General features: G+C 43.4%; 1 protein-coding gene across 1 annotated transcript; it reads left to right on the top strand.

Moving 5' to 3' along the window:
• Window positions 1-880: 880 nt before the first annotated feature.
• On the top strand, window positions 881-26,638 carry ALOX5 (arachidonate 5-lipoxygenase). Its single transcript, XM_021539970.3, has 14 exons — window positions 881-1,129; window positions 4,850-5,048; window positions 6,778-6,859; window positions 8,406-8,528; window positions 11,758-11,864; window positions 13,394-13,566; window positions 14,264-14,410; window positions 14,508-14,711; window positions 14,946-15,032; window positions 16,699-16,877; window positions 19,561-19,682; window positions 21,795-21,895; window positions 23,761-23,931; window positions 25,221-26,638. Exons 1-14 carry the CDS (start codon window positions 980-982, stop codon window positions 25,398-25,400), a joined length of 2,025 nt encoding a protein of 674 aa, XP_021395645.2. The 5' UTR covers window positions 881-979; the 3' UTR covers window positions 25,401-26,638.
• The last annotated feature ends 1,157 nt before the right edge of the window (window positions 26,639-27,795 follow it).

The following is a 27,795-nucleotide window of genomic DNA, read 5'->3' as shown; positions in this document are numbered from 1 at the left end:
GCGGGAGGGCAGGTGCACGGAGAGGGATGAGTGTGGAGTGAGGGGCAGGGCTGGAGCTCCAGGTGAGGGCACCTGTGCCAGGACAGAGCCTTGGGCAGGGTGCGAGCTCCAGGTGAGGGGCTGCTGTGCCAGGACAGGGCTCGGGCAGGGTGCGAGCTCCAGGTGAGGGGCTGCTGTGCCAGGACAGGGCTCGGGCAGGGTGCGAGCTCCGGGTGAGGGGCACCTGTGCCAGGACAGAGCTCGGGCAGGGTGCGAGCTCCGGGTGAGGGGCACCTGTGCCAGGACAGAGCTCGGGCAGGGTGCGAGCTCCAGGTGAGGGGCACCTGTGCCAGGACAGAGCTCGGGCAGGGCTGGAGCTCTGGGTGAGGGGCTGCTGTGCCAGGACAGAGCTCGGGCAGGGTGCGAGCTCCAGGTGAGGGGCACCTGTGCCAGGACAGGGCTCGGGCAGGGCTGGAGCTCCGGGTGAGGGGCACCTGTGCCAGGACAGAGCTCGGGCAGGGTGCGAGCTCCGGGTGAGGGGCACCTGTGCCAGGACAAGGCTCAGGCAGGGCTGGAGCTCCGGGTGAGGGGCTGCTGTGCCAGGACAGGGCTCGGGCAGGGCTGGAGCTCCAGGTGAGGGGCACCTGTGCCAGGACAGAGCTCGGGCAGGGCTGGAGCTCCGGGTGAGGGGCACCTGTGCCAGGACAGAGCTCGGGCAGGGTGCGAGCTCCAGGTGAGGGGCTGCTGTGCCAGGACAGGGCTCGGGCAGGGGCTGCTGTGCCAGGACAGGGCTCGGGCAGGGTGCGGGCAGCCGCGCCGGGCAGAGGCGGGATGGGGTAGGTGTGCCGGGCCGGGGAAGGGGCGGGGAAGGGGCTCGGCGCTGCCCTGTGCCGCGCCGGAGGAGGCGGCGGCGCTGGGCAGGGTCCGGGCGAAGGCAGGAGCGCGGCTCAGCGCTCCGGTGGGGCCGAGCCGAGCCGAGCCGAGCCGAGCCGCGGGGACCATGCCGTCCTACACCGTCACGGTGGCCACGGGCAGCCAGTGGTTCGCGGGCACCGACGACTACGTGTACCTGACCCTGCAGGGCACGGACGGCTGCAGCGAGAGGCACCTCCTGGACAAGCCCTTCTACAACGACTTCGAGCGCGGCGCGGTGAGTCCCGCGGCGCTGCCGGCGCGCCCCGCGCACCTCCCGCGGCCTCTCCCGCGGGGCCGGTCCCGGGGCTGGGCTGGGCTTGCCTTAAGCTCCTGTCTCCGGATGCCGGTGCTCCGCAGCGGGACAGCGAGACTGAGACCCGCTGCCCTCCCCGGCTGCCCATCATCTGCATCCCTGCCCTAGGAGTAGCCCTGGCTGCGGTCAGTCACGCCTTGGTTCTCTGGTTCTGACTTACAATGGGCTTTCAGATGTCCTCACACTTTCTTTACAAGTACTAAAAAAAAAGTGGTATGTTTCTTGTTGATAGGTGATGTTTAAGGTCAATATTTTACTAACAGTCAGAGTTCTGTTATCTCCAAAGAATTAAACAGAGAGGTAAGAGCATCTAGTGGGAATTACAATGCCTGCCAAGAGAAATGTGTAGGGCAACGTCAATGAAAGCTGAAAAACAGCATGAATGTATGAGAATGAAGTTGTGGCTGGGCTATCATCTGTGCTCTTCTTCTTAGCCCAGATCTCTGCTGTTAGCTGTGCCCTGTCCTCTCTGTGGTCCTGTCACCGTGTTTTGACTATCCAAATGTAATTGCTTCTACTCTGAGCATTGGTTTAGAATAACATTTATTTATTTACTTATAGTCCACTCTGGAAATAACAGACTTTCCCCCCCAGCCCCTTTCCAAAATGTGCATTTTACCTGGAAACAAAATTCACAGTTTCTAGAAGGTCTGATGAGATAGAAACAACTTTGAAAGTTTTAAAAAGATATTCAGAAGTTTGGAAGTTAGACCTCCCACCACATGTACAAATGAGTCTTCAGTGTCATGGTGCTGCTTTGCCTTGAGGTGTGTTCTTTTCAACCATGTGGTTCACAGCCTGAATTAGGTCCATGGTCTCTTCTGTGTTAAACATCATGGATGCACTTAACAGAAGTCAGCATTTTGAGTAGGTGTTGATGGTATGTGTGGTTGTGGTCCCCCAGATATTTACGAGCCACTGCTACTGAAGTTGATTTTCTTTCATGATTAAACATTCATTAGCTTAGGACCTTGTTACCTGAATCTTCCAGTGGACATCCAGTCATTGTTTCTTTCTTATATGCTGAATAGTCACATACTTTAGGCAAAATTGAACAACATTAGCGAGAGAGGTTGAAGGAGACCTCAGACTGTCCTGCAAACTTAGAGTTTAGGGTGCTCTCCCGGGAGGGCTGAGCCTTGCCCAGCTGAGATCACCAGGGTTTTGCTGACCAGGCAGTTTGCTCTTATTCCTGGGCTGCAAAAGAGGGTTTCGGGTGGCTCTGATGGAGAGCCTTGTAGTACTCTGAGCATTCACTTGGGCTGGATCCTGTCACAGGGAGAAAATACCATGATGGGAACATTCAGTGTCTGCCCCACAGCAGCTGGGGAGCTGCTGTGGGAACAGACCCAGGAGGAGCAGAGATATACCCACTAGGTGAGGGAGCAACAGAGGGTGTGGGTGTTAGTAGCAGTCAGTTTTTCAGTATGTATTTATTGTGAACCATCAGAGTAACTCTGTGTTCTGTAAAGTGTCCGGCTCACTTGCCACTTGCAGTACAATTTGCTATGTTTTGGTTTTGAGGATGTTTTCTTGGGGAATGCAGCATGTTTTTCCAGGCACCTCTTCAGGTTATATTGTGCCCAAAACACTGTATCTTAATAATATGTTGTACAAGGGAAAGAAGGAAAGAAAAGAAAACACCAGTACAGAACCAGAAAACTAAAACTGAAGAAGGCCAAAAGACTTTGAGTTTGGTTGGTTTGCAAAATGCAGCAATTGTTTTCACAGTTCTGCCTTTAGTGCTTCTTTCAATGCCATCTTTATTTTTTTTTTTCTGTAAAGCAATTCAATTGTTAATTCTTTTCTAAAACCAGGATGAGCTTTTAGTGGATGAGCAGAATTTTGCAGCGTTATTTTGTAAGTTGTTGTCTACTTTCCAGGTTTGGGTTTTTTTTCCCCTAAATGTTGGGCCAGGCTCTGTAGTTACATTATCCTTATAATGTCTTCATTTGCATTATTGCAAATTGAGCATATTACTAGATGTGATTAAAGAGGGCCTGGGTCAGATCTGAGTGGGAGATTTGCATGGCAAATGTTGCCTGAGGGAAAAATATGTGGAAAACCCTGAAGGAATTTGCACAGTGGTAGGTCAGTTATAGTTTTTCTGACTCACTTCAAGCCCTGGACACAGGCAATGTTGAAAGTCATAGTTTCTTTTCTTTTAATAGTGTCTTTTGAGTAAATTCCTCTGGTGCTGAGTGATTTCAGAGTTTATGGTGTCCCTCAGTTCTCTCTTTCCTTCCTGTTCCCCTTTCATCTGCTTTTTTGCTTTTGTTTAAAGAAAAATACTAACATGTATTTCCAGAAAGGAAATACAGCTCTTTGCACTTAGAGCTTTATGCTTATAGAAAGAGGAGTTGTCCTGTGCCATCCTTTTTCCAATATAAGAATGGTCAGTAGGAATCTGTCCTCAAAAAGAGACTCAGGTTTTGCATGAGATTAAATTGCTTGAACAGCATGGTACAGGAGTTTGGACAGTCCAATAGTCTTTATTACTTCTGTTCTCTCACTCTGCCCTCAAAGTGTATAAAAGCTCCTTGTATCTCTGGTTCGCCATACAGCTACCCTGATGTTTATCAAGGGACTTCATACAACAAATGTCATAGAAACCTTGAGAAACCAAGTGTCAGTTCTTACCTGCACCTTGTGCATTCTCTGTAACCTGACACACCTTTGTTGTATTAGTAAAATTGTCATCTGAGGTGAGCCCATGGCAGTGCTGGCTTGGAGGCAGCAGAAGGTCTGTGAGATACCAGGAGGAAGCCCTCCCTTTCAGAACTGCCATCAAAATTGGAATTGTGATGGTCATAAAATGATTTAAAACTTCCAGGATCATTTAGGTTAATGTCCTTCTTGCATTACATCAACAGTAACTACTTTAGGGCTCTTGTAATGTAGGGATGTAGGCTGTTACCAGAGGAATGAGTTTCTTTTGAAAGCTGTCTGTCAATTTGACATTTCTGTTAACTCCTTGATCTGATTCATATTGCTCCTTAATTTAAATCTTATGTGTACATATCTCTGGGTGTGACATTGTACTTAAATTCCTTTGTACTTCTGTGCCTTACAAACATAAAATGTATAATTTTCCAAATTTTAGTTTTGTACAAACAGAAAATGTACCATTGTCCCCATTTTAAAAAGAGAGAACTGAAGAAGACCAGGAAGCAAAAGATGAAGTGGATTTAGGTGATCTAGATACTGTCCTTAGTTGAAGCACACATAATTAACACACAAAAGTCTTTAAATTCCTAGTCCAATGTTCTAATCTCTTTAACATCTTTCCACTCCAGTTGCATGACTAGATGTGTCCTAGTAGTACCTCCTTCAGCTCTTGCTAGGAGAGTAGTGAATGGTTTAATTTGCCTGCATGTTTTTCTAAGACTTGCACACATTTCAAGGAGTAATACTGTTTTTAGGTAGCGTCCAAAAATGTTTCTCAATTTGTGGAGTGTTTTGCATGTTACTGTCTGTTCTTTTTTTCCATCTTTCTTTTGCACTGCAGTCCAGTAACAGGACTTCCTTTTTTCACCCACAAGAAGCTAGAAAGCTGTGTGAGGAAAGATTAGGTATGTCTGGGTAGTGCTGGTGGTGCTTTCTGCATATGCAGCGGATCACTGGCTGTGTTCTGCTCTGCAGGTTGACTCCTATGATGTGACTGTGGAAGAAGACCTTGGAGAAATTCAGCTAATAAAAATTGAGAAACGAAAATACTGGTACCAGGATGACTGGTACCTTAAGTATATCACTGTTAAAACACCAGTGGGTGACTATTTGGAGTTCCCATGTTACCGCTGGATTACAGATGAAAAGGAGGTTGTCCTTCGAGATGGAAGAGGTGAGATCTATTAGAAACCAGATTTCCTGCAGAACACCTGGAATTCTTCCATCTTTCCTTCCCATTTCTCCACATACTTCCCAATCTTCTCCCTCCAATGAAGCCAGTCCCCTGCTGCATCCTAGAGAGTGAGCTTTCCCTATTAGGAATACTTCCTGAACAGCTTGTTGGGCTAGGCACTGGCAGTTGGGTTGGATGTTTTGGGAAGCACATACTAGGAAGAGTCCTAATGCTGGCTTGTTACACTGGTCTTGAATTTGAAGATTGACCCTAGTGCCAAATTTGAGACTACTCCACATCCCCAATTGCTGGAAGCCCTTTTGATCTAATTAGAATTAGTGTTCCCTGATTGTTTCATTCTAAGTTCCCAAGTGGCCCATGATTATTGCCTGTAAATTGTCTTGTTTACATGAGAATGAAATAAAATCCCAAAGTTACTCAGCAGGTGCAAACTGAAAAAGCAACTTACTTTTCATTCATTCTCTTTGCATGTTGTTAAGTCCAGGACAAGGCAGGGTGATGGATTTGACTGCTCCAGGTAATGGTGACCAACTGAGAGAGGTGTTTTTAAGTGTCTCTGACACTTACTTGCCATGACCAGGCATTTGGTCAGACATTTGTCACTGATGTTTGCTTGTTCCTCTCTCTGGTACCTGGGGTAGGTTGGCTACTGTTGTGTTCTGCAGCATGAGTGCTTGACAACAGCTGAAACAAGTGTGAGGTGGTAGGAAATGAATGTTTATATTCCCTGTACATTTTTGGCCACTCCTGGCTGGGGCATTTTGTGTTTGAAGTCCCTTGTCCTATAATGACAACTATGTGTCAGTTTATTTTTGGTCTTTCCATTTCTCACAATTTACTTTACAACAACTGTACCACTTCCATGGAAGGCAGCTTTGTGTGGCTTTCAGAAAATGGTGAGGTAAAAGACAAGAGCAAGTGAAATTTTCTTGGTAACTTGAACATAACCACCTGGAAACCATTAGCCATGTACGTTATCAGCTGTATTACCTCTGATATTTTCAGCCCCAAACCCAAACAGCTTTTATCATGAAACTTCTACTGGTTTTATCTGCCTCCACATTTGTGTATGTAAAGTGGCTCTCATACCTTGCCCTTTCTCTGATCATTATGGAAGTCTCTGTGTTATTTAATGTTATATTGAATTCATAGTCAGAAGAGCAAAATGTCTGGAACTGAAGTCTCATTGTTTTTAGTTTCTGTTCTCATGACTGGAAGATGTTATTATTGTCCCAAGCTGACAGGGGAGAGCATTGCTCAGTGGCAGAATCTTGGAGAAGTTTCCTGCACATGTCTTTTAGCAGAGAAGATGAGCTGGAACACTGTTGTGGTTTCTCTTATTGATGGAAATTCCCCTAGATAAAATTAGTTCCCAAGACTCTCTTCAGACTATTTAACAATAGATACGGACAGCAAGTTTCTACATTAGAAATCCAAGTTCTATATACAGTTGAGACAGATATTCCTAGTTTAAGCTAGTTTTCCCTTAGAAGTACCAAGTCAGGGGTTATTTTCTTCCATAGATTCTCTAAGGACCTGTGTGTCTACTCAAATGTACTAAATTGGATCATGTAAGCATTTCCCGCAGAAACTTTGTAAAGGTATAGATCAGAAGTGTGGAGGTTTGAAAACTTTGCTGTCTTTCTCAACACCTGGGCAGTGATAGGTAGAGGAACCTCATAACCCTGTCTCTTTTCCCTGTTAACAGCAAAGCTCCCCCGAGATGACAAGACTCAGATTCTCAAGCAGCACAGACGCAAAGAGCTCGAATCCCGTCAGAAAATGTACCGGTGAGTTTCCCTCTGCTCCAGGGTCTGTCCTCATCAGGTCAGAGTTTGGCAGAGTATATTCACATTACCATGTGCCTCTAATTACTCAACTGCTGGATAAGAGAGAGCCTAAATTACCATGTTGGCCATATCGGGATTTTGCTTAGTTGGAATTAATTGTAAAAGGATGATCATCCCAATGCAAGTGGCATTATGGATACTTGTACCTCAGATAAGCCTATCTGTGAGACTTCTGTGGGAATTCAGTGATACAGCTTCTTTGTGGGCCCTCTGGCACACTGTTGTGCTTTCAAGGAAAATCTTCAAGGAAGATTTGAAGACATATTTCATTTGCCTATTATCAGCAGTACTACAGTTTTAGAACATGATCTGAACATGTCAGCTTTTCCTGGAGCTTTTTGACTCCTGCACCAAGCTAGCTTGTGTTGTTTCCTGCACCAGGGTGCAGTGAAAACCTGTTTGAGTGAACTGGAATGTGCTAACAGAACACAGTTGTGAGATATAAAAATCTCACATATGTACATTATACATATATGTTTCACATTATTTATATATATATATATATATATATATATATATATACATATGTACACACACGTATGTATTTTATATATATATATCACATATATATTATGCTGCCTTAGACTTTTTTTACCTAGTCAGTGTTATGATGAGAAAATTCTGTCTTTTCTCAGAGGGTAGCTCCAGAAGGCATTAGACATTGAATTTTGCTAGAGACGTGCTCTGTTAAAAGAACAAAAGTTCCTTGCACTTGTATCTCTTTATTGGTAGAGTAGGGGTCAGGCCAAAGAGTCTATTCAGAACTGATGGATTGAGGCTTGGTGTAGGTGTTGTCTATTTCATTTGAAAAAGAAAGGCTGTTCCCTACATATTACAGGAAATAGAGCAGAGGAAAATATGGTTCAAAAAGAGGTGTGCCACAAAATTTTATTTACATATGCAAGAAGGAAGGCAAAACCATTTGTAATTTCAGGGAAATAGCTACTTAAAATTCTGATGCATAGCTGATAATGCACAGTGCAGTCTGTGTGTGGCAGGCAGTTTGGAAATACCATTGAAACAGTATTCTTTACAATTCATTTCTTTTTGTTTTGAAATAAAAATGGGTCAAAGAATGTGTGCCGTGACCATTAAGAGGTTGAACATTTGGATTAAGACTCCTGGAGAGTCTTTTGGAGGAATCTAAATACATGCCTGAGTAATTTTAGCTGCTGTATCTCAGTTCTGCAGAAGTGTAGTCCCAAGAATGAGCATACACTACCAGTTTCAACCAAATGTGACAAGTGTGTAGATATTAAGTTTCTTCAAGCTTTGTGAAGGTAGGGGGCCAAGTAGATGCCTTCCAGTCTGCTTCAGGATTCTGTGGGGTACTGGAAGGTATTGATGTGGTGTAAATCACTTATTTTAGAATGAGTTGGACACAAAACTATTTTCTAGCAGTGAGCCACCAAAACATTAGCAGTAAGGACACAGCTCCCATGCTGATAAGGTTTTATGGTAAATCAAACCTCGCTTATTTTCTCAGCTGGAAGGAGTGGCATCCAGGCTTTCCCCTGAGCATCGATGCCCATTCTCACAGTGAACTGCCTCGTGACATCCAGTTTGACAATGAGAAGGGAATTGACTTCATTCTGAACTACACAAAAGCGTAAGTGTTTGTGGAACTTCAGGAGTTTGCAGAATCTCTTTAGGGGCAGTATAAGGATTAGTGAAACCTTTTAGGTTTCACTGAATCTCAGAATCAGATTATTTTCTCCAAGTGCTGGATCAGCAGCCAATCAAAGTATGAAAGTAGGAATTTAATGGATTTGTTATTTTATGTTTTAGTTATCAATATTAAAGTTTTTCACACTGGGAACTGACTGAGCCTCTGCATTCTTGTTAGCCATAATTTTGACTGTAGAGACAGATGGAGACACTGGTGAACACTGGTGGAAAGCATCAGCAGGACTACAGGCACCTGGGACCTTGAGGTTTTCACTCATTTCTCAGCATTACCCCCTGGAGATACCTTTCTCCTCTAACTGTTGGTGATAATTGAATCTTCTGGTGGCATACACAAAGAAGATCATTGTCAATTCACCCTTGACATCCTGCTGGAGAAAATCTCTTCTGAGCAGCTCTAAAGTTATCCACACCTGAGTGTAATCTGCTTGGGGCAGCCAAGTGACTGTCCACTCACTTGCACATATCATGTCATTGAGGAAAACACTGGATGGCCATTGTATGAGCCTGAATAATCAATCCTGCAGAGCTCTGGAATAGCACAGTGTCAGTGAGGCAGATGGGACCTCTCTGACCTGTGAGTCTCCTTCAGTGCTGTCTCAAATGCCCAGGTCATACAACACTGTCTCAGATATCACACCACCATACTATCAGGTGGTGGAATGAGACAAGACTGTCTCATGTCAGAGCATTCTGGGTATTTTATTTATTAATTTGTGCAGCTGAATTCCACTACCAACACAGAGTCAAATCAGCATGGTGTTAGCCAGTGCAAACCTGCTGTTTCCCACCTCATCTAGAAGATCTGAGTAAGGCAGGAGCAGCAGCATGGAATGCCAGAGATGAGAGGTTTGCCATTAGGAGACATAAGCAGTTTGGAGGCTGCGTTCCCCTTCCAGCAATGCCATCCTGCCAGGCTGTGGCATGTTGTCACAGGTCCTGAGCCGCTGCCAAGTGAAACCTGGAAGTGACTCAACAGAGTGCAGGGACATCTATCTTTGTCATTGGCTGTAAGGGGCCCTCCCCATGAAATAGGAACCTGAAACCGTGTTGCTGACAGCCAGCCATTCTGGATAACTGGTATGACGCAAACAGGTTTTTCTAAGCGATGGCAATGCTTCTTGTCTGGCACATTTGGCTGAAAAATCTAGACCTATGTTTCTGGTCAACTGAATTGTGAAAATCTTTGGAGAAGAGTTTAATAGCCCTTGTCTAGCTACCCTGATGTGCTCTGGGAGATGGGAACAACTGTTTGCAGGAATGGAGCGGGGAAACGTGGGGGAAGGCATGGGGCTTGTCTTCAGTTTGAGTGCAGTAGGAAGGAAGACAGAGAGATGCGTCTGGAAATCCAGAGGCAAAGTATAGCAGTGGGCAAGGAGAACTTTTAAGGGAATATGTGAGAGCTGGGAGAGTTATGTAAGACACAGGAAGTTGTGGAAGAATTAAGGGGAAAGCCCTTTTTCTTGGGACATGCAGAAATGAACTTAGAGGGAGATACATCTCAGATATTCTTTATGCTGTTGCAAGGTGGGGTTTTTGGATGGTATTGACAGTGGATAATTCTATAAGGTTAAAGGATTAATTGTGTGTAGGTGGAGATAATCCTGAAGGTCTGGTGCTGACGTAATCTACACTCTCTAGGAAATGGAAACTCTCAACCTGGATTCTGTGCCAGAAATGCAGGCTTGTGTAGCTATTTTGGACCAGTGGTACATTTGGGTAGATTAAATTCTACAAGCAGCTATGACTTTTTTTTCCTTGCTCTGGTTTCTAGTATGAGCCAGAGACTTCTAAGTACTTGATTTCTTGAGGAAAACATATTTTTGTTTCCTGAGTCCTTTGGAAGGACTCGGATAGGAAATGTGAAGGATTTCCTCCTTTTGGAAGTAATCATCAAAACATCTGAGAATGAATTTGTGCTTGGCATTCAGCAGGTCAGACTGCAGCAGGTTTGTGCCCAGATCCCAGGTGCTGTGCCTGCTGCTTGGTTTGATCAGTAGTCCCAGAGAGGAAGAGCATCTTGGGCAGGAGAGGAGCAGTACAAATCTGCTTTTATGTCAAATGTTTTCTTAGAGTAGCTCTGAAGGAGGGCAGAGGTTCTGCAGGACTTTTAGTGGAAACTCTCAAATGAGACAGTCTCAAGTGACTCTACTCAAGCTATTGAGTTATGTTTATAAAAGTAATTTAACCTTCTGATACCTGGTCCCTATCCAGAAAGTCCTGCTCAGCAGTTACCCTTGCTTTGATCCTTGTACAGTGATTCTGTGTCCCTGTTGGGTGTGAGAAGACCTCTGGAGAGGCCATCACCTGTTCTAGCCTAGGCAGTTGTGTGATTTTTACTTCCAAACATGCCTCCAGGCACCTCTTACCCTTGGCTGCCATCTGTAGCTGCAGAAGCAGCCCATTCTACATGCACCCCACCTGGGCTAAGTGCAGAAGCAGCTGCTTTGTCTGCACTGGGGTCATGCTGGTCTAGAGCCCTGCTTCTGATAGCCACTGGCAGTTTCTCCAGGCTTCTGGTCCTCTCCAGCCAGTTCTGATCCAGTCTTTTATATAGGTTTGCTGATTATAAATCCAGCCTCCTGGGATTCTCCTCAAATTCTTTTTGGGAGGCCTTGGTGCAACACTGACTTTACCTTGTTGTCTGCCCTGCATACCTTCATGTGCTGTGTGCACTTTTATTTGTGCTTTTGAGGTGTTAGTGGGAAGCCAGCTTTCTTTTTCAAGTTCATTATTTGCTTTCTAGTCCAAGTAAATTATTTCCATCTAGTAACAACAGTTTAGCATTTATGCAATAATTTAGGACTTGTCATTTCATATAAAGGGAACTGGCTTGGCTCTGCCGTATTTGCTGAATTAGCAGATAAAGTCAGACATTTCTGGCTCCCAGCCCACTGTATTCATGTGATGTGTGCAACAATTCTAGAATGGAGTTCTGTAAATGCAATAGCAGAAATTGGGCTGTTGACATGCCTTTCAGCCTTGTGTAGCCTGCAATATTAATTCTGTAGGGTGACTAATCCCACATTTCATTAGTGAAAGTTTATTGTGTTTATATATATATAAAAACATTGAAAATAATAGGAATGGGTATTATTGAGAAAGCTGAAGATTATTTTTTCCAGATATATTTTGTTTTGGTTTATTTTTAGGATGGAAAATCTTTATGTTAACCGTTTCATGCACATGTTCCAGTCCTCCTGGAGTGATTTTGCAGATTTTGAGAGGATCTTTGTCAGAATCAGCAACACAATCTCTGGTGAGTTTATTAGAATTTGCTCATGTTTGCATCATAGAGTGACTAATTAGTTGTCTTGTTGATCATCTGATTAGGATGGATGTGGCTGACCTGCTCTTCTGCGCTCCAATAAATAAACTGTATTTTCTGAAGTTTTACTCTTCTTCAGGCTGCCTAGGGATCAATTCACAGAAATAAGAGTAATTATGTTTTTCTTGGGATAAACCCAAGCACACAAGGTGGCAGAAGTATTAAAAACTAATTACAGCAATTTGTTACATTTAATAAGATTGCTTCCTAAAGTACTTCTAACACAAGAATTAGATATGATCTACAATTAATTTCATTGATAACATTTCTATACTCATGAGGAAAGCTCCAATTCTGTGTTATTTAAACATTACGCATTGGTCTCAGTTATGTTAATACAAATCTCCATTTGCATTTTTGCAAGCCTCGTCAGAAACAGGGATAATGGAGAAGGTGGTTCAAGGTATTTTTCAGTCATGCCGTTTCTGTCCAAGGGGCTGAGTAATTTTTTTCTTGATGTAGACTTCAGATAGAGCTCCAGACTCATTAGGCAGTTGATGGAGATAATGTAAATGTCATTTTATGTAAACTTAACTTTTTTCTGCTTTATGAAAAAGCATTGTGGGTTTTGAGACTTTTTTTTTTTTTAATTATCACTGCATTCCCTTGGGGCCTACATTTTTGATATTTTTACCCTTTTTAGAAAAAATAATTGCTTTCAGAAAAATCCTGCCTTGTTTAAAACTAGCCCGTAGTGGAAAACTTCACTACCTTCATTTTCCCCCTGAAGATTTTTCATATTAACTGAAGCAACAACATGACATTACAAAACAGAGCACAACAACTATAGAAAAGTAGTAGTACTACATATGTAATAATAAAGAGATGGACTATCCAAAACTAGACTTTCATTGAGATGTTCATCTGGATTTATATCAGCAATTGAAAAATAAATAAAGGGAAAACAAGTCAAACAAGCAAAACAACAAATGAGGAGTTTTACTGAGTACAGGGCCCAAATGCTCCCCCAAATTTCCCTCACCCAGCTCTAGCCTAAAACAACTGCTCCAGCCACTGCTGTTCTTTCCCTACACACATTGGTATGTATTTCCCTTCTCCTGCCTGTGCCACCTATTTTTGAACTTATCCCTCTGTACTGCATGCCCTGTGAATTTGAAAAGGGGAATTTAAAAATTTCATGGAAGACCATGAGAAGGTGGTTTACAGATGAAGAGAGTATTCTTTGTAAAAGTGGAATATTTTATTATTCATTGTTTCTGTACATGGAGAAGCAAATTATCATCAATTTAATTCTTCTCAGTGTGAGAAGCAAGAATTAAATTTTCCATTTAACTTCAGTGATATTTCTTAAGTCTTAAGGAACCTTTCAAATCCTTTTCTTGCTGCTTTCTGTATTCAAAGTTGCAGTGCAGTATAACAAAAAGGAAAGGAGGAATCCTACAATGCAGAAGGTATTGATGCTGCAAAATATTGATGCTGCAGGTTTGTTTTTCCTTTAGAATATGTGATGCAACACTGGAGGGAAGATTTTATGTTTGGCTACCAGTTCCTGAATGGATGCAATCCTGTGCTGATCCGGAGATGCACAGAGATACCCAAGAAGATGCCTGTGACCATGGATATGGTAGAATGCAGTCTGGAGAGGAACCTGACACTGGAGGAGGAAGTGAAGGTATGGCTCTGGGTCAGGCTGAGCTCCACCTGTTCTTCTCACATCCTCTAACCTCCAGAGTCTGTTCTTACTGCCTTCAGCCACATCTCCTTTCTTCAGGATGTGTGATAGGTCGTGGCAAAGCTGTTTGTCTCTGCAGACTGGCAGTGCTCCTACTGGCTTTTCTCCTGCTGTCCTGGAGCTGCAGGCCATGCCTGTCTCCAGGTCCAGTGGAAGAGCTGTAACCTGGAGATGAACAGTCCTTTGTCACTGGTTTTCTCTGAAAGGATAGGGATTGGCTGGATGCCTCAGAGGGAAAAGGTGCCTCTTCCTTTCCTGCAAGGTCTTTCCCACTAACATGCTGAAGAAGCGTTGACAAGGATGGTGCCTTGCTTTTGTTTGTACAATTAACACAGGGTTCTCTTCAGCTGGCAGGGTGAAACCTGCTTGCATCTGCATGAGAACCAAACAGCTCTTTGCTGAAAGGCTCACTGCCAGACACAAGTCAGGTAGTTTGTGCAATGGTACTTGCTGTCTCAATGGTATCATTCTTGAGCTGCCATGAACAAGGGCAGGCCAGGGGTAGCTTGTAACCACCAGGCTCATGTCAGTTTCTGGCCAAAACTTCCCATTCCTTTGTTCCAAGCGCCTTGCATATCATTAAAACACATCTTGCATCTCTTTTTTCTTTTGATTGTTTGCGTTTTTTTCCCCACAGCAAGGAAACATTTTCATTGTGGACTATGAGCTGCTTGATGGTGTGGATGCCAATAAAACAGACCCATGCACAATACAGTACTTGGCTGCACCCATCTGTCTGCTGTATAAGAATCTGGAGAAAAAAATTGTACCCATTGCAATCCAGGTGGGATTGATGTCAGGGTCTTTAGAAGGTCACACTGTTTGTTTTCTCATTTTAAACATCAAGGACTTGGGTTTCATGTTCTTTTTATATCTTCCAGCTTGGTCAAAAGCCTGGACCAGACAATCCCATCTTCCTTCCTTCAGATGCCACATATGACTGGCTGCTAGCTAAAATTTGGGTCCGCTCATCTGATTTCCACATCCACCAGACAGTGACCCACCTCTTACGGACACACTTAGTCTCAGAGGTGTTCAGCATAGCTATGTTCCGGCAGCTGCCTGCTGTACATCCCCTCTTCAAGGTTAGTTCTTGCATGAAGGGAGGGTGTAGGTGGGGTGGGGTGGGGTGGGGTGATTATCACAGTGGTTGGACAAACCCAAAGGAAGTTCTGGTGATCGTTCAGCTGAAATAGTTGAATTGGCTGCCCTGCAAGATAAGATACAGCTAAACCACCAGGACTTCAAGCTTTACATCTGGCTGCTGTCAAATTCAAACTGAGAAGTTTCCTTCTTCCGTTGTTTGTTTCATTCCACAGCTCTTGGTGCCACATATGCGGTTCACAATAGCCATCAATACCAAAGCCCGAGAACAGCTTATCTGTGAATGTGGCCTTTTTGACAAGGTAGGTAAACTCCTTGTGAACCTTCATTGTTCATATCAGTCCATTGTTATTCATGGTTCTTTGCTCTTCATGGTTTCATAGATACAAATCCTGTAACCATCACATACTGCTTTGTTCCCTGACCATTCTATTAAAGGGCAAACATAAGTAATGCCACCTGAGAAATGGGCACACAGAACTGATGCCTTACTGTGCTAAAAATGTTCTCTTTTACCTCTAAGTAGCCAAATCAGAGCTGGCCAATGTCTGTCGGTATCTCTCTCATTGCTGATGTGCCTTTGGGTTATAACACAGGAGTGCATATAAATTCCTACATATGTATCCACATAGTTAAGCCTCCAACTTCTTTTAAATACTCAGTTATTCATCTGTGAGCAAAGGGATTTGTGACTGCAAATGGAAATCTTCATCACAGAAAGACATGTAGGTAAGACAGATTTCTATGACCACAAAGAGTGTGTTTGGATTGCAGACTGTCTTCTTGAGTCACCAGACCAGCTGGGACTGAATGTCAGCTCCATCTGAGCCAGTGAAACGTAGCTGTTTGTCATACCTTTATCAATGGTTTGGGTGAGGGCTGGCATGCATCCTCAGTAAGTTCACAGGTGACACCAAGCTCGCTGGGAGAAATGGAATGCCACATCTAGGAACTGCAGCAGCCTGGCACACAGCAGTCTCTGTGACAGCCTGCTAGGAGGTTTCAGAAGCCCTTTCAAAGAGGGAGCCTGTGTTTCAGAACACCTCTGTCCTCATTACACCACTGGCACCAGGCCAAAAATAGCTTCCTTGCTTCAGAGTTTTTCACCCAAGCAAAATAGAGAGGTTAAATCCAGACACCTTTTCTTGTTGTCTATACTCCACTGTTGACTGTGGAGACTTTGCATCCCTTTAAACAGAAGTGTCATGTCCATACCCCATGCATGTGGGATGACTGTGTGGGTAAGACCTGCCAGCAAGGATCTGGAGTTCCAGAATTTGTTGCTTCCAATGCAAACAAACAACCAGCCAGAGGACAGTAAATGTAAGGTCACAACTACTACAACAATATATCATATGCTCAAAAAGCAGCTTTTGGGAACTCTTGCACAGTGATTATCTGAAGAGTTTGGCAGTGCTGTCTGCTGTGGACACGTTGTGTTTTTCAAATGTAACATATGCTGAAACACTGGCCTCTCCTCCTTAGTAGCAACCCAGCAGGATTGACCTCCTCGCATTATTTCCAGGGCGACTAAGGGTAGCCTGCATCCCTAAAAACTTGCTCCTAAACTACTCTGTAACAGCACTGGCAGTTTAACTTAAACCCTCTTCTAAACACACTCAGGGCTGCCTTCCTTCACACGTGCACTGGTACTGAGCATAGGGCTGCAGGGAGCAGCATGCTTTGATGTTGCTGTACTTTATTAGTGTATTTCAGTATAAGCAGTACCTATGGTGCAAATGTGGGTATTAACAGTGATTCATGGGAGAGGTGTGAAATCCCTACAGTCAAAATGCACAGTTTCAGCAGACCTCTGCAGTTTGGTACTTTGTGTGGAGATGTGGTTTTCTTCTTGAAAAACAGATTCACCAGCATTCTGTATCCCATCTCCTGCAAATTTGTAAAGCCAGTCTTGGCACATAGGGAATATAATCTCCTACTGTTCCCATCTTGCTGTTCTTCCTGCAGGCAAATGCTACGGGGGGAGGAGGACACGTACAAATGGTGCAGAAAGCAATGAAGGATCTGACTTATAGTTCCCTCTGCTTCCCTGAGGATATCAAAGCTAAAGGAATGGACAGCAAAGAGGATATCCCCTACTACTATTACCGGGATGATGGCATTAAGGTCTGGGAGGCTATAAAGAGGTAAAAGACCATGGTTCTAGATATTGGCTAATAAAGTCACAGAGACACAGACCTTATTTTTTTCCTCCTCACTTTGATTTCATGGTATCTTGTAAACAATATCTGGGCTGGTTAACCACATAGTGCCTCTACCATCCAGTACATCTGAGGAAAAATATTTTGTCAAGCACACACTCTTGAAAGATTGGTAAATCCTGCTTTTCTCAGTGCTGTTTCCTTGCATGCTGTATTTCAAAGGACCCTTTACAAATATGTACTCTTCTATAGGATTTCACAGAAATTTAGTGACTCAGAATTTAGCCTGCAAAAGGAATTTAGTTATCCTTTTCTTTAGCTATGCACAAGCCAAGAGAGTTCTCTGAGCCAGCCATGTGAGCTCATCAAGGTTCTTGTGGACTGAAATATAAGCTTGACTTCCATGATGGTTCTCTTTTGAAACTCAGTAAATTAGGTATAAACTGATTGGAACAAAACCTTTCTTAAAATACTTTAAAATTTTGAAGTCTGAGTTTAATCAGAAGGGCAACAATTCTGAGTGAGGAGAGATACTGCAAGGCTGCTTGACCTCACAATTATGACTTCTTTTCAGATATGAAACACTGCCTTGCATGATTTATATGATTTTTATTCTGCAGTGGCATTTAATTTAACAAACAACGTATTTTTGCATGGCATAAGTTGCTTACCAAATATGCAGCTGTTTCTGATCACATGACTTTTGAAAAGCATGATCATTAAAAATCAGATCTTTTGTGTACACAAAGTAGGAGTTTTATGATGCAAGGATAATGCTGGAAGTTCTAGGGACATCTTTGTCTCATGTGTTTCCTCTATGTTTTTACAAGGGCTTATCTTGCAATATTTCCTGCAACTGTGAGTGCCCATTTGAGAGAAAAGGAAGTTGTAACTTTGCTGTGGTTGTTTTCTTCATGTAGTATATATATATATATATATATATATATATATATATTTTTTTTTTTTTTCCCCTCCCTGTCTTTCCTGTGTTTTCTTTGTGGGTTGAGATATGCCTTTCAAATGCCAGGTAATACTTAGTCAACTCAATTTGACTGTTTGTGGGTGTTGACCTCGGTGGAGGGTGATGTTACACTGCCTCACTTGGCTGAGAGCTGTGAATCATTTGGTTTATAAAAAGTGTGGGCAGTACCTTTCTGAGTGTGTTAGATCCTGACCTATGAACCCATGGTCATGCATGTGTCTGCTCACTAGGAGTCTCCTGAGCTCTGCAGGGGTATCAGGTTTTTTTTATGAAATCATTTCTATCCCCAGCATTACTTCACATGGCCTAGGCCCAAGGAAGCTGATAAGGTTGTTCCCACAGAAACAATGAGTCTCACACTACAAATATGTAAAGTCCTCTAGTCCTCTTCCTGTTTCTGATCTAACTGCAGATAGATACACCAACCCAAAGATACTTCAGCCCAAAAGGTCTCACCAACACTTCATATACTAATTTCTATTTGTATGGAAGGGCGTCTGAAATACTGCCATTTTTGAGAGGAAGATCCCCTTCCTGTATCACCTGGCACCAGTGCCACATGCATGGAGACAGACCTCAAGAAGAGCAGCTTTATCTCTGCATGTGGCAAAGTTTTTGTTTTCCTTTAATTTCCTCTGGAAGCTAAAATTACTTAAACTTTTGGTGTTTATTCAGTTATTCGTCTGCCTCAATGACAACTCTCAATTGGCGGAGTTTTTGATTGATAGATTTGTAAAAGTCTCCAGATTGCAATACATTTAGAAAATGTATAAATTTATATCTTATTAAGGGATAAATCTCTGTTGGGTAAAAATTCTTAATCCCATCAGTCAGCTTCTACAGTCAAGTGTTTCACCCTATGGGCTGTTGTCAAAATATTTAGCAAGAGATTTAGCAAGGTACCTGCAGAGCTAACAAGACTATCTCAGCACAGCTCCATTAACCAGTCATTCAGTCATGAACTGCAGTTCTTCAGGAAATCAGGATTTCCTATTTTCACTGCTTTCAAAACTACTTCTGTTTTCTTAGTGCTTTAAGAGCCTTTCTTTCGGAGGTGAGCTAGCCTGGGAAGCTTTCATAGGAAGAGGCTTCTTGAGAAGAGGAACTGAACATGAAGATGTCTGCTGTGAACAGTGGGCATGGGAAATAGCTCTAGACCTCTTCTTCCCAGGAGAAGTTTAGTATTAAGTATTATATAAAACATGTAATTTTTAAGTATTTCACAAAAAGGATATCCAATGGGAGGGGTCAGCTTTGGAGTGTCCCACACACAGGGAATGGTACTGGTATCACAGATTGGGAACCCACTGCTCAGTGTGGGAGCCATGTGGATATGCAAGAGGGAGTCTGTATGGAGTGAGGAAAGGATGTAGATGTGATGACAGAGGTCTGTGCAGGAGCAAAGCCGCAAATAAGAGATGAAAGTGCACAGGATTTTTCAGGGGTTTCTCTGTGGTCCAGGATCTATTTGTTGGGGGAAGAAGTGATGCTGCAGTCCTAAATTAATCAAAATTGCCTATGTTAATTCCCACTGCTTGTAGGAAGGAGATAGGAAGATTTTGAGACCTTCTCTTGCCCTTTTCTCTTTCCCCATGTAGCATCTGCAAGGTCAGAAGATCATCTTCTGGAATGTCAGACTTGCATTCTCCTTTTAATTTCATTTTGTTTGTTTGTTCCTATCTGCAGTTTTGCAGAGGATGTAATTCACATCTACTATGAGAGTGACGAGGTGGTGTGTGAGGATGTGGAGCTGCAGGCCTTTGTCAAAGACATCTATGTCTATGGAATGAGGGGTGTGAAAGCCTCAGGTAAGGTATGAGAGCTGCAGCTTGTCCAGTCCCTGCTGACAGCAGTGCTGAGTGCACAGCACAAGTTAGAGACCTGCTCTCTTCTTGGGCTGAAGATGCTGGGTTTTATTGTGAGACCCTGGCTCAGGCCATCTCTCAGGAGACAGCTCCTTCCTTTGGCACAGATTCCCATCATGAGCTTGAGCAACTCGTGTAATCTCTCTGCACAGGGGACAGGTCCTCTGATTTTGTCTGCTCATGCTTTAAGCATTAGGGGCTGTGTCTGTGTGTGTTACAGCCACCAGGCAGACTGACAGACATCAAGGAGCACCGAGGCCCTTGAATCCTCTCCTCCAAACCTCACACTAAATAAGAACATGTAATAACCTCCCCAGGAGTATATTGCTGCCTTTCACATTTGCTCAGCATTTGTGTTATCATTGAACTATTGTACTCTCTTCGAGAACAGACACTCATCATTTCCAAGAAATATTTTTCTTTGACCTGTCTCGTTTCTCTGCCTCTCTTTTCTTGCAAACCATTACTTGGCCATGGGAGCTCTCATCCATAACATGCCTCAATCCACCTACCTGAGTAAATATTCCCCTCTCATTCCCTAAAAATGTTGCTTTTCTCTTCCACACACATTTTTGCCAAGCAGATTTTCAGGAATTTATAGAGGGTGGCTGGGGATTATCCTGTTGTCCTGTCTGATTTAAATCTGTCAATACCTGCTGGCCAGTGGCCTAGGACAGATGGCTCTGGTGTTGCATGCACACATTGGAGTGCCAGATGTCCAGGCAAAAGTGTGATGTTACCAATCATTATGTTCTGGTGGATAAAAGGCTTCTGGGTTCTATCTGCCTGGACAAGGAAAGGTTCATTTTTGTTTGTCTAGCTGTCTCTTAGCAAAAGCTTAGAAATATTGTTTCTCCTGGTAAGAATGAGACAAATACTGAGCCTTCCAGGGCTCCAGCTGGGGTGGGATGCTACAAGCACCACTGGTGGGAGGACTGTCACCACAGATGGGAAAACCTACCAGACTTGCAGCATCTCTTTCTGCACTGCTGCTGCTCCAAGGGTTGTATCATAGAGAATGGAGATTTGGCAGGGTCTGTAAAGAATGGGAGGAGGCTAAATGAGGGAGGCTGTGGCACCTGTTTCTTCCCTGAGAGTGCTGCTGTGACTGGGAGAATGCCAAACTCCTTTAAAGATGAGCACAGTGTACTTAGAATAGCAGAACCACAGGAGGGGATGGTGCATCCTCTCCTCTTTGGGCTTGGTGGCTTGCCAGAGGTACCTCTTCCCTCTTGCAGGCTGAGGTCTGCATCAGGTTGGTGGTGGAGATGTGAAGCAGCTGGCACAGGCAGCCTGGGCAAGGGGCAGCTTGCCCCTGTCTGTAGGTGTACTGGGACCAGTGGTCATGTTAGGCTGGGACAGGGGGTACAGCACAGGACTGTGATTTAGTGAGGATAGGAGTGATACAGGACTGGGGTTGCTTCAGTTGCAAAATATTTACCTAGTCCCTGACTATTCTGTTTTTTCTTTATATAACTCTACTTATTCTCCTTCAAAGACAGCTTAATGCAACTATTTCTGTTCCTCATTCTGTTTGTTTTCCAGAAGTTCTCATTTCCTCACTTCCTGTTTCAGTGAATAAACTCTCCCTGCACTCTTTCTTGCAATACACTTGGCTGCTGAACCTTTATAAATACAAGCACATGGTTGCTTCCTCCTTGGCATGAACCTTCCCTGCTTGCACTGCAGACTGAAGAAAAATGGAGCATCTGAGGTCCCCCTGCCCTCAGGGACCTGGGAGTTCCTTGCTGCAGGGTAGGTAGGACAGGGACACTGTTTTTTAAAGGCATAATTATACTTTTTCTTTCCATTATGGGACACCACATTGCAAACATTGGCGATGCCTCACAGACTTGCACAAAGCAAGGCTGTTTTTACAGCTGCACAGCCAAGGCACAGGGAGGTGAGGAGCTCCTGTTAGACCTCACAGCAAGATTCATAGCATGTCCTGCTCTTCAGTGACTGCTGCATGGACTCTAACCCATGATTTTTGATTACTGCTGGGTGGCATGGTTACTTCATTGCTGGGTCAAGCTTTTATTCTCCCTCCTTTAGGGTTCCCTAAGGTGATCAGGACACGAGAGACACTAGCAGAATATCTCACAGTGATCATGTTCACTACATCGGCTCAACATGCAGCTGTGAATTTTGGTCAGGTAGGAACTTGTGGGAGAACTGTTCTTCTGTCTGGGCTGGGAGGTACATCTATCAGGGCAGGGTCTGAGAAGCATTTTTTAGTAGATGTACAGAGTTACATTACTTTTTTTCTGGTCAAAATAACTGCAGAGCCATCTACAAATCCCTGTGAAGTCTGTGGAAACGGAAGTAATTTGGAAGCTGAGAAAGGCATTTCAAGTCCTACATATGTACCAAAGATCAGATTAGTGCTTCTCACTTGTATATTTTAGTTTTGTTGATTTCATTACGGGAATATTTTTTTAATCCTTTAAATGGCATTGCTGCTCATTTCTTGCGTTTACGAGTTTACAAACCAAGTGGCAACTTTGAGCTTCCTCTGATGTGTGATGTGTCACATACTGATAACCTGTGTTATTCCTGCCTGCCTTAACTGACATATATCTGCCCTGAAACTATAGTAACAACCTGCCTTCCAAATGCTGTTTCTTTCAACATCAAGACATTTTGGAAAGCAGATTTAACAGCCAGAAGTAAATCACTTTGTCAGTCACAGAGCTTTTTCACTGAGTGGGTGGTCAGTCACTGGAGCAGGCTCCCCAGGGAAGTGGTCACAGTTCCAAGCCTGTCAGAGTTGAATGATGCTCTTAGTCTGATAGTTTAGTTTTAGATAGTTCTGCAAGGATCAGGGATCAGGGAGCTGGACTAGATGATCCTTATAGGTTCCTTCCAACTTGAGATATTCTATGATTTTATGAGCTTTTTTTTTTTTTTTTTGTTGTGCATGTTCTCACTTCAGGCATAGGTGGTCTCTAATATATCATCTCAGAGATAAGCAGAGAGACCATCTTTCTTATGGTAGTTACTCCCAAATACCCTACATCACTTTTTATGCTGACCCTCCTGTCCACCCTTGCAGCTCAGGAGCCCTGGAGAAGGTCTGGAACCTGGTGTCTAATGAACTCACACTATGGCTGTGACATGTCCATGACCAGGGTCCTCTGCAACTGTTCCCCTCTAACTTGTCTTTAAAACTGATTGAGACAACTCCCACTGCCTCCCTCAGAAAATCCTGTCTGTTCAAGTACCACCAAGAAACCATCTCTTAATATGGCATACAGAGGATATGCAACCCATCAGTAAAAGGTCTTCAGCCATGGAACCAAAAGGCAGAGAGGGCTGAGGGGGGGATGAGGAGGTGGCTGTGCACTTCCCCTCAGGCAGAGCAGGGGATGGAGATGAAGGTAATGAAAAAGTGCTTGGGAAAGAAAGCGTTCTGGTAACTGCAGTGTTTTAGATGGTGGCAAAACTCAGAGTCATATCTGAGGCAAAATGAGACATCAGCATCTCACAGTACTGAAACAGGCCAGAAGTGACTATGAGTTCCCAGTCTGCTGCTCACCATGGCTATATCTGCATGCCATATTCCATATTTCTTGATGCTTTATCTCTGTTAATATCTGACCACATTCACTGTGGGCATGTTCTTGGAGGAAATTTAGCATAAAAGAGAAGCTGGAGTAAAGGCGATCGCCTCAGGTTATCAGAAGGGAACTTTGTTTAATAAAATATTTAAGGCCTTAGCCTATCTGTTGCATTTGGGCTAATGAATGTGTGGCACATGCCTGTGGTTAGCAGAATAAATGCTCCCATTCATATTACCCAACTCTAACTCTTTCTTGTGAGTTCCTGAGCAAAACAGTAAGGACTTCCTTGTCACCTCTAGTCCTTCTCAAGGACTTCCCTGTCCTTAGTATCTTCTCTTTCTGAGGGGCTCCTATTACAAAAGCAAACTCCCTCTTGGAAAACTCCTGATTTTCTTTGGTGTGTTCCTCAACACCAGCCCCTGCAGGTATTCACTGTGGTCTCTTGCTCTGTTGTGCAGTATGACTGGTGCTCCTGGATTCCCAACGCCCCACCAACAATGCGCTGCCCTCCTCCAACAGAAAAGGGCACAGTCACCATCGAGCAAATTGTGGAGAGTCTGCCCGACAGGGGACGATCTTGTTGGCATCTTGGAGCTGTCTGGGCCTTGAGCCAATTCCAGGACAAAGAAGTAAGTCAACCTCCCTGCTGTAGGCGCTGGAGATATGAGACCATGAGGGCCATGGCAAGACTGCACAGTCTCATGAGACTATAGTGCTGCCCTGTGCTTGACTTGGCCATTTTTACCTTTCTGTGGAGATGTGTCAGTGCTGTGTGTTTGCCTGTGTTATGCCAGATGCAAACCAGCTCGGAGAAAGTACTTGTATTTTTACTCTGAGGCTGTTTCAGCTATATCAAAGTTTTCAAGCTTGAGCATGACACTGCTTAGAAAGGCTGCTCATGTGGGAGACAGTGGGCTACAGAGGCATAAGAGCTGTCCCTGCAGTGCTGGGGAAGAAGGTACAGCAGTGCTGTGTCCCCATGTCCTGTTGCTTTGGAAAATCTGCCCCAGTGCCATGTGCACTACAGCCGTGGCTTGTGCCTGGCAGGTGAGGAGTGAAAACAAAACAAACCTACAGAAGGCTTTGCAGGCATGTAAATCCATGCGTGGCAACAGGACTGTAACCATTTCCCTCACGTAAAATGAGGTTGTAGGTACCTGGTTGTTTCACACAAGGGCTCTGGAGGATGTGTTTTGAAATTCTTAAATAGAAGATGAAGGACAGAGCATACTTTAAATTCAGTTTCTCTATAAGAAGAAAGCAGTACTAGCAGAGAAGCTTGTACTACGGGAAATAGTTCCCAAAGTGCCCAAAGCAATGCCAGTGTGCATATTGGCAGTGCACTTTTCAGAGCACCCTTAGAGTCCAAGCTGACTAAAGTCAACCTATGACTAATCAAGTCAAACCTAAGACTAGCCTAAGTCAAATACAACTAACCTGTCATATTGAACTCTGAAGGACAGTTGAAGTCAACAGAATCTTCCACTGTCACTGAACGAAGTAGTTATTTTCCTTTTTAACCTCTGGCTGTGAATTCCCCTCTAATGCTATCTCTTTTTTCTAGCAGTATAAATGTTTGTGTGACTATACAGACATCTGGCTTAGCAAGCTCTTCTGACTGGCCACTGGCCTGAATTAAAGTGCATTCAGTGAATAAAAGTGTTTTCAATGGCTGAGGTCTCTTTAGGTCAGGGAGGGCCATGTAGACACCTGAACCAGCACCACAGAAAGATGCAGGGATGCAAAGAAGCAGCCAGCAATAGAGGAAGGTGTAGGCTAGCTTATGTATTGATAATACTACTTTAACAGAAGCATTTGTGAGGAGAGGCTCTGGGTGGTGTTCTGCCAAATGGTGTAATATTGAAAACTAATTGCCTTTGCCTTCTCAAAGCATGGTTTTTTGGTGTTTTTCAATCAGCTGTTTCTGGGCATGTACCCAGATGAACACTTCGTTGAGAAGCCAGTGAAAGAGGCTATGGCAAAATTCCGCAAGAATTTGGATGAGATTGTCAACACCATCACTGAGCGCAACAAGAACAAGAAGCTTCCTTACTACTACCTTTCCCCAGATCGTATTCCCAACAGTGTTGCTGTTTGAGCACATAGCCAGGAGAGTTTGAAGGCCTGTAAAGCTGATGGTGTTTTTCTGTTATATGCTTCTTCAATTAGTTTTTCAGAAATGGATAAAAAACCCACCTTCTCCATCAGAGCTTGCTTAAGTTTATTTGAACTTTCAAAATAAATTTGACTGCGACAAATCTTGCAAACAAAATCTAACTGATAACCCTTTAGGTCAAATTTGTTACAGATTTATTTTTCTAGGATTTTAAAACTAATCTTACGATCAATAGATGTGTTATCTTTCCCTTTCCTTGTCAAAACAATGTAATCACAGATTCACTTACTCAATGGAAATAATATCACAAGCAATAAGCAAGTCACATTTTAAAAGCCTTCCTGTGCTTAATAGGTGACATTGGTGACATTAAAAAATAACATGTAAAGCTTATGCATGGTTTTGAATCTGATTAATGTCAAGTATTTTCACTACCATCGTGAATATACTAATCAGGATCAAGGTAGAAGCAGGAAATTTTCTTGACAGAGCTGATGGGGTTTTATTGCTTTCTTACCAAGTTCATGTGAAATGACATCTCATAGGAGGTGAAAATTTTGTACCTACTTACACTTCAGTATTTTCTACATAAAACTAGGAAGGCTTGTTTTAGCCTCTGCCAGCAGAGTTTGATGCCATTCACATGTAGAGGCAAATGTTCTTCTTAAAGCAGTGTCAGCAAGTACAGACGTAGCAGCACTTATGCTCAATTTGTTTCATTGTTCAGGCTGCTGGGGTTTGTGGACAATTTCTTCTGTTTTGTGGGGAATGAAGAGGCTACCTTGTATAATGGAAAAATTTGTGGAGAAGGTTTAATTGACAGCTTCTAAGAGAAATCTTTAGATTTGGCCAATTAAGCATAACTGGCATGTTCCATCTTAGTTATAAACCACTGAGGTTTGTCTGTTTTGTTTAGAGGTGTTTATGTTCAAACTCTTGGGCTCTGGTAAAAGTTGAGAGTCACTTAAAAAAGCAAAATTGAGGTTTATGAAATTTAAGTTGTGGTTTTGCTGATTAGAATTTGGGTTTATTTTTCTGAGAATTTGTTCCTTGTACTTGATCTGCCAGAATACAGCGTGTTTTCTCAATAGATAAGAAAGTTTCTTGTGCCAATAAAACAAAACTGAACATCTAACTTCTCTTTCCTAGTTCAACCTCTAATGGTATATGGCTCAAAAACCTTGTAAGAATAAACATAATGTGCTGTGTAGAGAAATGAAGCTTATGTCATTGAGAAGTATAGTTATTTCTATAATTCATGTGTGATTTGGGAAATAGTACTACTAAAATATACATCCTCTCTTATTAAACAGGTGTGGAAACTGATTTTAGATCCTTTACAGTAGACTGATTCCTGTTTTTTACCCCCATCCAAAGACTTCCAGAAAACGTAGAAGGGAGACCATTTCCTATTATTGAGTACTATACTTGTGAGTTATGCATCATCTTCTCACTGCAGCCCATGAGAATTGATGAGTGTAGATGCAGAGTAAAGCAACATGGAATAGGACCAAGGAATCAGAGACAACTTGTGAGCCCACTGCCTTGAAAACAGACAAGTGCATCTTAAATGCAACAAGCTGATGCGATATATCCAGCATGTTAGCCTCAACTTCTGTCTTTCTACCACATACAGGGAATGTCATCTTGCTTCAGCTTTCATTTGATAATGATTTACACAGTCAAGTATCTGTTTAAAAAACAAAATATGGAAGGAGACTGGTGGATGTTCTCTCACATCTGTGCACTCTGCTGTAGCCTGTGGACCTGGGATACAAGTGCAGTTGATGGAAGGTTTGGGAAATAAATGCATAACTTTGAAAACTGGGATTAGCATCTGATTCAATGGCAGGAAAGGCTGTGGAAAGAGATAAAGAAGTTAAAACTAATAATGTCACCAGAAAATAAGCAGATACCTGCAAATAGTAAAGTGCTTACTCTTCCAGGGTGTGGGTGTACATGTCGCTGTCCCACTCTCAGCTCCCTTTTCAGCTTGTCTCCATCTCTCAGAAAATCATCTTCCTGTGCACAGGCCATAGGTTTCTTCCCCATGTCTTTAGCCATGACTTGCTCAGAGCTGTCTCCTAAAGTCATGGAACTAAGGTACAGTACCCACTTGCAGGCTCTCTCCAAGGTGGAAATGAAAGTATCAGCTCCCTCTGAAGTGTGTCATGCCCTCAGCTTGTGACAGACATTAGAGCTGGATGGGCATTGCCCCAGCTGTACCAGGGTTTGACAGCAGCTGGTGTCTTGGCTGGGCAGCTGTTGCTGCTGGCCAATCCAAGGGAATGTAGCCTGACTCCTCAGCTGAGTCTTCTGGGCTGGAAAATCAGTTGCAGTGATTCTCTACTGGCTGGAAGATTGAACTACTTCCAGG

Source organism: Lonchura striata, chromosome 7 (assembly GCF_046129695.1).
Source record: "Lonchura striata isolate bLonStr1 chromosome 7, bLonStr1.mat, whole genome shotgun sequence".
In the NCBI taxonomy this organism is placed as follows: Eukaryota; Metazoa; Chordata; class Aves; order Passeriformes; family Estrildidae; genus Lonchura; species Lonchura striata.
This window is presented reverse-complemented; position numbering and strand designations above follow the sequence as displayed.

What these genes read in the sequence shown, in the direction of transcription:
- ALOX5 (XM_021539970.3), top strand. Translation starts at nt 980, where the DNA reads ATGCCGTCCTACACCGTCACGGTGGCCACGGGCAGCCAGTGGTTCGCG. An exon ending in TGTCCTTCGAGATGGAAGAG is followed by an intron (nt 5,049 to 6,777) that starts GTGAGATCTATT and finishes CCCTGTTAACAG; the next exon opens with CAAAGCTCCCCCGAGATGAC. An exon ending in CTGTACATCCCCTCTTCAAG is followed by an intron (nt 14,712 to 14,945) that starts GTTAGTTCTTGC and finishes TTCATTCCACAG; the next exon opens with CTCTTGGTGCCACATATGCG.